Raw genomic sequence first — 11,191 nt, 5'->3', positions numbered from 1 at the left:
TACATATGTATATTTATACTCACATGTATTTTTAATGTACAGAAAACGTTTGATCGTTAATAAATCTGGCATGCTACAGAGTTTTGTTTTTTAATTAACGTTCTTACCTATCACATTAAAGCAATAAAATATTGTAATTCGATTATCCGGGGTTTTCTATTATCCGTGAACACCCATGCCCATCATTACCCCGGTTAACAGGGGTTCTACTGTATATTAGAAATTTCTCGAAAACGGATAATTTTGAGAAAATATAATTAAGGTGGCATGCTCACAAAAAAAAAAAAAAAAAAAAAAAAAAAAAACAGCGAGGAGGCTTAATACTGAACTAAGTATTTGGTAATTGTTAAATTATATTTTTTTAAAGTAGTTGATTTAAGGAATTTCACAAACATCATGAATTTTCTATGACTTAAAGAATTATCAAAAGTATTGGAGTTTTATTAGCTACATAAATTGATATTGACAAAGACAAATGTACAAGATTTTAAAAAACTATTTCATGATTGATGACTAAAATATCTTTGAGAGAGCATAGTTGATTACCTACCATCATTATCACCAAACATGTCCTGTGAATAATTGTCATTATCAGTTTCTGTATTATTTTCAGTATCAGAATTTTCTTCTGGTATTTCTGGTACAAAACTAAAAAGAAAAAAAAAAACATAACAAAAAATAGAGTAAAATTAAGTTATTGTAATAAAGTAAAACCTTTTATCTAAGTTTCAGTAAGCAGACAGTTTTCTATTAATTAAAATAAATGTTAAAAAAATTAATTTTTTTCACGTTCTTTTTTTTAAATTTTATTAACTATTTTTTCAGAGACCAAGAGAACAAAAAAAATTTTATTTTACCTAATAACATAATAATTACACTATTTTCATTCATTTAAATCTGATGTATCTATATTGAACACCTACTCATCAAAATGTTATTTTGATCTTCAGCTAAATTATGATGAATTGTTTATTTTCTTTATGTTTTATTGGAAGGAATAAATAAATTTATTTCAAATCAAATTCATATTCTATGAATAGTATTTTTCAATTCCCCTTGCCTAACCCTTCTCTTCTTCACTCTGATTAATTAAGGTTTTAAAGTAAGTCATATTTAGGTGATCACCTGACTTTAGACATTCTATTAGCAATGTCTGAAACCTTTTCTGCTAAATGATGTTTACCCAACTTTGCAGCATACTTAGCAGCTAGTTTGACAACTTCAACAGAAGGCATAGTTTCACAAAGTGAAATTGCTCTTGAATCCAGTCCACTCCGACACGCAAGCTAAAAAGCATGATAAATAAGTAACCTTTATAAATAAATAAAAATATTTATATATAATGGAATGAAAGTATATGATAACATATTTAACTTTAGATTCCAAAACTGCTTCCAATGATTTAATTTAAAATGTTTTTTCTTCATTGCAGCATATATGGACCTACTGCTTTATAATCTTTAAGTATTACGAAAATAGTTCAGTAGTTAAGGGTAACGAGGATTGTTTCAAAATAGTGAATTTTATTTGTTGGCACTTTATTTGTATAACATAATGTTTGACCTAATAAACCATCAGAAAATAAATTGAGGTCTTGGAAAACAATTCGTTTACTGATTTCAGAACTTTTGAGTACTAAAAACTGAAAAAGTATTGAAAAATTGTCTCCAAGAATGATATAAGAAATGGTCAAAATAAAATCGGTTATAGGAAATTATAGCTCAAGCAATATGATAAAAAACATTTCTTACATATTTTAATCCATTCTACTTACAGCAAACAACTTCATAATAACTACTGAAATATTCTTTTCTATTTTCCTTTTCTCTTCATTTTGATCAGAAGGCAGGTTGGGTATTGTTATGATAGTCCTCAAAAGGTCTTCTTCTAATTGAGATTTATCAGAATCCAATTCGCACATAGGTATCTTAAAAGAAAATATAAAAAAGCAACAAATTAGTTCATGGTAATAAAAGAGAGAGGAGAAACTTTTCAATATCTTTCAACAAGAAAAACTTTTTAATAGCCTTACCTTCCATTTAATTTCTGCAACCAGTGGCTTTGGGGTAACAGGAGGATAGTAGGTTCCTTTGCATAAGATACATCTAACGTTTTGAGCCAATTCACTTAACCCAATGACAAAAAAGTGATCAAATTCAGATTTGCACTAGAAGTAAAAATTAATTAAAATGATAGTTGGAAATGCTGCTGAAAACTTGTCTTATAGTACATCAATTATAAATACATAATAAAGTATACATAATTTGTAAAATCCAGGAAAGTTGCTCAATTAAAAGCACTGATTGACTGTACTAGCACATCTGGTACTGGAGTCAGGGAGAGGGGAGGGTTCAAACAAGCCTATCAAAAGGTTACGTTTTGATAAAGTTTTTAATCATGGTCATAAAATGTAATATCGTAAATTATAATTCTAAAATTACCTGCTTATCTAAATTGCAAACTGGTCTCCATACGGATTTATAAAGTATTCGAAGAACACCTACATAGTCGACAGTCACTAATGATCCTTCATCAGTATATCCAATCCACCTCAATGAAGCACCATATGATAACGGCAGAGGTTTAGGAGATGTGCTCTTCAATAATCTTCTTCGCGAGTCAATTGTGAACTCTATAAAATACAATGACTGATCTCCATGCAATCCTAAAATGAATAAGAACTATCGTGTAATAAAATATTTAAAAAAGAGAGAACTTAAAGCTAATTTCTTAGAGATAAAAAATACTATAAATATGAGAGAAATTAAACTTAATTTCTCACCTATTCCGCAATTTGTAATAAGGCATAACTTTTCCTTGTGGCCAGCTATACTGACAGGCCTTCCAGGTAGTGAAACAAGATCTGTCTGAGTACCATCAGCTGAGAAGAGATGGAGAGTTGAAATATCAGTTGCAGCTGCTACCCAACTGTCACCTGCAGAAATCAGAACGATTTCTTCTTCACCAAAGGAGCAGTCCCATTCTTTTTGTCCATCCCATGCTTTAAGAAGTATACAAACTAATTTACTAAAAATAAAATAAAATAAAGATATAGATATAAACCGTAAACAATAATATAGACATCATAACTCACAATCCTTAAGGATAAAATTGATTTAACACAGATATATGCATGAGGCTTTGAACTTTGAATGTAATGATAGTGTTAGAGAAGTGAGTGTACTATATTAAGGTATAGCATACAAAATTAAACCATAAATTATAAATATCATTGTAATAAAACAGTTAATTTAGAATAGTAATGGTTGAATTCATAAGTAGCACTGAAGTAACTAAAAAGATTAACTTATCAAAATAAACTTTTACATCTAGGTAGGAAACCAAAAATTCAGTATAAATAAATGGCCACTTAGGTAAGCGGGTATGTGAGGAGAAAAAGGAGACACAAGCACACAAAGGCTTTTCTAACATCAGGTTAGGTAACAGCTTCTATGCAAATACTATAATTATCAAGAATCAGTTTACACTATTTTTTTTTGTCTGATACTGAAAAATAATAACCTCAAAATCAGCTTATGTTCATAACATACTCCACTTGCAATTAAGTATTCAATTTTGCTTAACAAAGTATAGGTCTTGTTTCTGAATAGGTTAAGTATAATTACATGAAAATGCACCTTGGTTAAGAGTAAAGTTTTACTTGAGTGGTATAAATGTATTCCACCATCAGAGTTGCAAATTATAGAAATAAATAATATTTTAACTGCGTACCTAGGACCATCTTCTGTCTTAGGGGATCCAAAAACGGCTAACTTCTCAGTAAGTGTAGCAATGGTATGACCCAGAAGGTTGTTCATGCGTATTCCGTGATGAAGAGAAGTATCATGAAATTCAATATCGATATCATTCATATCCTCCATATTAAATTGTCTTATTATTCCCACATTATTCCATACCTAAAATGAAACATGGGGTACATATCGTAACAAAATATACTTATAAAACATGCTTATAAAACACCCCACTAAAGGGTAAATTTCTGAAATAAATTTCATATAATTCTTTTTCATGTGATAAACATATAAAAAAAAAGAATTTTTAAACAGAAAGTGACTAATGGAACAGCTTTAACTTAGTATTTCTAAGGCAAATTTCATTATAGCCTACAAAAATAGGGTGAATGGAAGGAATCAAACTATCATTCTCACTATATTATTTTGAAGTGAAATGAAAATCCTCAATGAAATTAATAAATAATTCATTAGGTAAGTCATTTAAAAAAAAAAAATTAAATTATGAATAAAATACAGAATGTAACAGTAAATCATGACCTAGGAGATATACTAAAATATTAAGAACTAAATTAAAAGAAATACCATATATCTTTGCTGAAGATGTACGGGTGTTGAAGATGGCTGAAATGCCCCTTGTGGTTCAGTGATATTTACTTTTGATCTGATGACGCTTTCCACTACACTTGACCTTTCATCAACTTCATCTGTGGCATGACAAATAATCAGAGTTAAAGATAGAATCATCGTAGTAATTAATAATAAAAAAATTCTAAAAGACAATTAATTCCTTTATTTCAAAAATTAGTGCTAAGAGCTACTTAATTATTTATTCTATGCTTTCTGAAATCAACTAAGGAAAATTAAACTGTGAGGTAAAAAAAATGATGAATTACCAGTAGGAGAAACAGATCTCAATATTTCACCATTTTCCCCAAATCCAGTTTGAGCTTTGATTTTTCCTAAAGAAATAACATTATCATCATCGTCATCATCATCATCAACTAATTCTGGTTCACCCAATGGAATATTCCCAGGATCAGTAATGTCTTCTGTCTAAAGCAATATAAACACTAAATAAACTTTTAAAAGTAAAAAAAGAACAGATTTACTTTTAAGCAATTAATTAAAAACAAAATAATAATTTAACAGAATGTGATACATAATATAAACAAGCCAGTGCCACTCATACTTAACATTAATAAAATCTAACTTTCAATCACCAAATATGACATTGCACTGATATAAATTCTTTGTCATTTATTACATATCACACTGTTTTTTTAATATAATCAATTGATCATAATATGCTACTTAGATCTTAATAAAATATCTTCCTGGACTTAAAATTTCTGGCAGGTCCTCAGACCTCGACATTATTGCCAGTTATTTCAATCCAAATAATTTTTTTTTTTTTCTAGGTACAGTTATAACAAAAAAAACATTTTTATTGTATAGTTTTTACTGATATGATATATCATTCATTTAATCATAAACTATTGTATAATCATTTGCAGCATTTTTACTTTTACCTACCTATGTATGGAATAGATTGTAAGGGAAAGTATTGCAATTGTGGTCAATTCCGAATTCAAGTTTTCAACAGAAATAATTACGTTTTCCAATTTTCTCAAAAACGGCTGTAACTATTTTAATTAGACTCGGCATGTTAAAGTACAATTAAAAGGGCTTTAATATTGGCTAGATCTTATCCTCATTGGAATAGTCTGGATAGGGCTTAAATGACAAATTTTTAAAAATTATTCCTCTAAAGTACCTTTAATTTTCTTAATTTGAAAAAGATATACAGTTCACATTATTAACAATAATAAAAAATAGATAAATACAAAATATTAAAAAATATTATGGATAACTAAAGGGGACAAAAAAGAAAAATAGACAGATCCAATTTTACATGGGAAAAGCCGAGAACACCCAATCTCTCCGGATTACATTTCAACTTCACTATCTTTTGTTAAACTGTTGTAATCTAGGCAGGGACAAAATTTATATTTACTATTCCCACCTCGAGATACCTTAAAACATGTATTTTTATAGCAATAGAAAAATGAAAATTGTTTGTTCATAATTTTTGTCTTCCTTGATCTTTAGATTCTTTTTTTTTCTAAATAGCGATAACTTCAACATGAGCCCGCCAATCTACACAAAATTTGGGGACGTACAAGTAGGGTGATAAGTGAAAGTTAGATCCACCAGATTTTTTGTAATATAAATAATGTTTTTTCCAAACCTCCATTTTTGGAAAAAAAACAGGCACACAAGGTTAGCTCTCATAAAAAAATCAGCAAGAAAGATTATGGTTCACGAGTATCTTCTCTATGAGATCAGTTATATCTAAATTAACTTTACAAGAGAGAATAGCAAAGACAACTTACTTCTGTATCATTTCCTTTGAAATTGGATAATTGCAGAGAACCAAGCTGGCCATTGGCATTAACAAAAGCTATACTTTTAGAAGAACACCATGCAATGCCACAGATAGCTTGACGACTATTGCTGTCTTCCTCAATAATATTTGATGTAATTAATGACCATACAAAAACTTTTCCACATGTTGACCCACCAGCAATGAATTTTCCACAGGGAGAAAACTTGACAATGTTAATAACCTATAATAGAAATAATTTTTATTTCTCAAAAGAATTTTTAAATAATTTATTACAAGACTGAAATTCCTCAAAAAAAAACTTAATAATTGTGCTTAATATCCCTTTCATCGACAAAAACAATGCCGCAAAAATATTTTATCTCTAGTAAATTGATACAAATATAATAAAATTATTAAGTTTTAGAAAATCTATGGCACGATAATAAACAGATAATTACTGATATAACAAAATAATGACGATAAGAGGAAGATTTAAAAAGGGATTTCGAAGTACTTACATTATTGCCTGAGCTGGATAAAGTCATAGCATGAACCCATGTTTCTCTCCTGTAAAGTTTAACAGTTTCACCAACTGGTATTGCTACATTTCGTCCTTCCTGATCAAAATGTAACCTACAGAGTACTGAGGAAGTTTCAAAAGCATTACTCTTAGGAACTACTTCCCACTGTTTTACGACATCACCAGAACTTAAAGACCAAATCCTTGCAGTACCATCACAACTAGATGATGCCTGAAATTGAAATAAATAAATGTAATTAGTTGTGAAATGATTAAATGTAATTACTGTGATCTATCATTTTAAAAACTAATTAGCCTTTGACAGTAGATGAAAAACAATTTTTTTTTTATAATTCAGTTATTGTTATTTACAACTGTATAAAAATATATACAATTAAATTTGCTGTTAGCGATAAATTGACATAATACAAGGTGGTGGGGAAGTTAATTATGGAAGGATTGGTATCTGGTTCTGGCCAAATCGGCAACATACTGATATGTAATGGGAGGCACCAGCTGGAATTTTTGAACTTAGAGTATGTTCTTTTGTCGGCATGCCAAAGGAACCGCCGGGCCAAGTCAATGACCCGATCGTCAAAACATTAAAAGTAAGGTACAGAGATATGTAGATAGGGTATGCACCCCCTAGGGACAGTTGACCGTGTAGGCAGAGATAAACAAATAAACAGCGTGGCCACTTTAAACACCTCAGGGAAAATACAGCGAGCCCTGTCAAAAAAAGAAAGCCGCCTTAATTTAAACATGAAAGGTAGGAAAAAGGCAGACTTTCGTCGAAGGTCATTGGATCTTCTCACCCCCTCTGAACATAGAAAAATCAATCAGAAGAACAGAAATCAAAAGAAGGAGGAGTCAGAAGGAGAGGGGAGAAAATAAGCAAAAAGGGCAGGAGGAAAACAGTTGGACACAGTCTGGGAGGGATGGAGACTTGAAGACAGTCTGAGGGAAGATCAGGGGAAGACCAGTTGAAGGCCAGAGGAGGAAGTCACCCCTCGCAGGGATTCAGCAACGGCCGCCAGGAGGTTGCAGAGCATAGCGAATATGGAAGCTCTGCCGCAACAACTGCCAAGCCAACCGACGTATCAAAACAAGTAAGACCTTTTCCGTTGTAATTTGAATGGCAATAATAGTATTAATAACTTAGAGTCAGTATAACTATCAAAGATCCCAACTGGTACTTCTCAATTCATAATATAACAATTAAAGCTTGAAGAAGTTTGTCGGGGGGTGCGGTCAGCAAAGAACAACATAAATAAACAAAACCATATTTATTTATTTATTATAACAATTAAAGTATAAGGAAACAGGTCTACCATGCTCTCTCATAATATTATTCTTGGTAATGTATATAAAATTGTAAATATAAAATATGTAACAAAGACTGTACTTTATAATTAAGAATCCCTGCATGCCACCTCATATATAATAGCATAGTAAATTAGTGAACACGATACCATTGGAAAGGAACTCCAATGATTAATTATAGATATTTATATCTAGCATACCATGGCGAGGAGGTCTATGGTACTAGGGGGCATATAGGGCATACTTTTTCAGTCAGTTCCCACCAGGAACCGATAGAGATACATAATACAAATACATAATATAAATGAATAAAATTAAACATAATACGTGTATGGGGGAACTCCTAGTCGGACTTAGAAACCCTGAAGCCCCGTACATGGCAATACAGAACATTGAGGTTCTGATGGATGATTTGATTTGTGACAAAGTAAGGAGCAATAAAGATTTTGGACTGTAAGGATTGGATTCGGGAGGAATTTGATGGTTCAGTGGAACCCCAAAACTCAAATCCGTATGTCCAGATAGGCCTTATAATAGTCATGTAGATCAGTATTTTGTAATGGATTGGAAGTTTAGACCATTTGTCTAGTAAATATTGTAATAGTCGGAATCGGCGAGCAGTCTCCTGTTTTTTCAATCTTGTATGAGGATTCCATGTTACTCGTTTGTCCAGATGTAGCGCTAAGTAATAGATCTGTTCGACAGGAACAAGTGGGAAAAGCAATTTAATAAATCATTAACATTAAACTTTAGATATTGTTATTTGCTATCAAATAATAATAAAATATTAATTAATAATCGACTGAATAATCCTTGACAGTAAATGAAAAATAACCTAAACCATTAACATTGAACTTTAAGTAATATTAATTACTATCAACTAATAATAACATATCAATGAATAATCCATTGAATTTGTAAATACAAGAAATTTAAGAGCTGACATTGTATTTTTTGATCATTCACCTAATAATCAAATAATGTAGATAATGGTTATGGCAGGAGGTTCGTTTTCATTTTGAGGGACTGCCAAAAAATAAATAACCTCTTCCTCTCAGGACTAATTCAAACCAGCAGCATTGCATTTACAAGGTTAATAAGGCAATGCCTGAACTCCCTTAGCTACAGACAGCTTTACACTCTTGGAATTGTAGATTCAGTGCTTAGTAACAGCACTCTATTTCGTAACTAATGGTTATGCTAAGAGATGATAGTGGCATTCATGCCCAGGGAGTGTCTGTAGCTCATTTAATAATTGTCAATAATGAACGGGACAAAATAGTTTATATTCCTATGATAACATTATATATAAATAATGTTATCTATGTGTGTGTGTGTGTTAAATATGCTAATGCACAACTTACATTTTTAAAATTTTGAAGCAAGCTGAATTCATATTTCTCAATTTTTAGAGAATGAATTACATAGTCCATGAAAATCTTTTTGACCAAAACATAAAATCTGTTCCAGCTTTATTTTGCAGAGAAGGCTTAAGAACAGATAATGAACCAACTTTACTAATTAGTATCAGTAAACTTTAATTTTTAAATAATTTTTTTTTATAATAGCTTTCATAGCATTCTGTTTATTTTATTATATCTTCTTTATTATTAAATGACAAGTAGGAAGTTTGCAAAATAGAGGGATACTGCATATATTAAACAATACATCACAGAATTTCATTAAGTACTTTTTATCTCCAACAATTGTCTCCAATATTGTGTCAACTATTTACCAATAACATAAACTTTTTAAGAATAATTTATAAACGGATTCATATATTATATAGATCATAATTTTAGAATCATTGTGCATAAAATATATAATGATTTACGAAAATAGGAAAAATCCAAAAACATTATACTTACAACAAACTCAAGTTTTGGATCCAAAGAAACACTTAATACAGGAGCTCGGTGCCCAGTCAACTTTTTACATTCCAATGATGCTAAGTCAACAACATGTATATTCATGTCACTGAAAAAAAAAATAAAAGAAATAGATTCACAATTAAAGTGTATGTTGCAATAGTTCAAGATATTAATACTACATACCTCGACGAAGCAGCCAGTCTACTTCCATCAGGGGTAACATCAATTTGAGTGGCAGGTGAAGTGAATCTAGTAATGATGCCATCAGGTTCCAGGTCTGGAAATGTATAAGCTTGAATAATATTAGTATCAGTCGCCACATAAAGATTAATCCCCTGAAAATTAAACGAGATTATAAATATTAAATTATGAAATGAGAGAATGACAACACTAAGCAAATCTCTGAATAAGAACCAAGGAACGATAAGCAATGATAATCAAATGAAGTGACACACAAAGTAATAAGAAGAAAATTGATACATAAAGGAATAATTTACTCTTGGAATATTACGGCTTGCTCAGTATTAGAGTATAAGCTGCAAGATAGTTAGTGAATAACATACCTTTTGAAAAACTGACCAAGCCTTATCCCCTACACAAACATCCTTCTGATCAGCATCATCTACTCCTGCCCAAATTCGTACATCTCCTTCACTTCCACAAGTAATAATATAACTAAAATCAGATCAATCAAAATAGTACTTTCATAAACAAAAAAACAGAAATTTCAAAAGATAGATTTTTCAAGTTTCATACTTGGAATCTTCAGAATAACAGATATCGGTGTGTCCTTCACTGTGTGCATATCTTAAAGACATAGCAGATCTTTAAAATAATAATAAAAGTTCTGAACTTTATTACTGACTTTAAAGACCTAAACAACAACAGAGTATTCGACTGTCGGTCGAAAGTTCCCGCTATAAAGCCAGGTTGGAAAACATTACAAAGTAATACTTTGGAAATACTTTTAATATTTTTTCAATATAATTTAATAAAAATATTAATTTATAAGTACATTGCTGTATAAATAGGTATACATATGAACTTATACAATCAATAAATAAAACAGTCTATTAAATTATGAATTAAGTATTACCAAAGTTAAAAACAAGCTCCATCGGTGGGACCTAGAAAAATAATTCTTACTTATACCATTATTATTATTCATTCAAAAGGGAAAAACAAAACTCCAACAGATATTTTTTGAGAATGTTAAATAGAGAAAGTAAAGGAGGTACATTTTGACCGGAGAACGAGAAAAATTCATAAGTCGGAAAATATCAAATCAGGTCTACCTGTATATAAGTCCTAGGACTCCTGTGAATCTCTGTTTACA

The 11,191-nt window shown here is 30.5% G+C and overlaps 1 protein-coding gene across 1 annotated transcript in view; it reads right to left on the bottom strand.

The window, feature by feature from the left end:
• Ctf4 (Chromosome transmission fidelity 4) overlaps nt 1-10,752 on the bottom strand; it is a 16,774-nt gene extending 6,022 nt beyond the window's left edge. Inside the window, exons 1-15 of the mRNA XM_014437614.2 lie at nt 10,612-10,752; nt 10,419-10,530; nt 10,039-10,190; nt 9,853-9,961; nt 6,660-6,893; nt 6,149-6,382; nt 4,649-4,808; nt 4,338-4,459; nt 3,733-3,917; nt 2,783-3,027; nt 2,442-2,665; nt 2,033-2,167; nt 1,775-1,927; nt 1,126-1,286; nt 551-648 (exon numbers count right to left, since the gene is read on the bottom strand). Of these exons, the coding sequence (XP_014293100.1) occupies nt 551-648; nt 1,126-1,286; nt 1,775-1,927; nt 2,033-2,167; nt 2,442-2,665; nt 2,783-3,027; nt 3,733-3,917; nt 4,338-4,459; nt 4,649-4,808; nt 6,149-6,382; nt 6,660-6,893; nt 9,853-9,961; nt 10,039-10,190; nt 10,419-10,530; nt 10,612-10,673 (2,386 nt within the window). The 5' untranslated portion in view covers nt 10,674-10,752. The remainder of the gene's footprint in view (nt 1-550; nt 649-1,125; nt 1,287-1,774; nt 1,928-2,032; nt 2,168-2,441; nt 2,666-2,782; nt 3,028-3,732; nt 3,918-4,337; nt 4,460-4,648; nt 4,809-6,148; nt 6,383-6,659; nt 6,894-9,852; nt 9,962-10,038; nt 10,191-10,418; nt 10,531-10,611) is intronic.
• Nucleotides 10,753-11,191: the final 439 nt, after the last annotated feature.

This window comes from Halyomorpha halys, unplaced genomic scaffold (assembly GCF_000696795.3).
Source record: "Halyomorpha halys isolate HHAL.00 unplaced genomic scaffold, Hhal_1.1 Scaffold2886.1, whole genome shotgun sequence".
NCBI classification, from domain to species: domain Eukaryota; kingdom Metazoa; phylum Arthropoda; class Insecta; order Hemiptera; family Pentatomidae; genus Halyomorpha; species Halyomorpha halys.
Note: the sequence above shows the minus strand (reverse complement) of the source record. Positions and strands in the feature narration are given on the sequence as shown.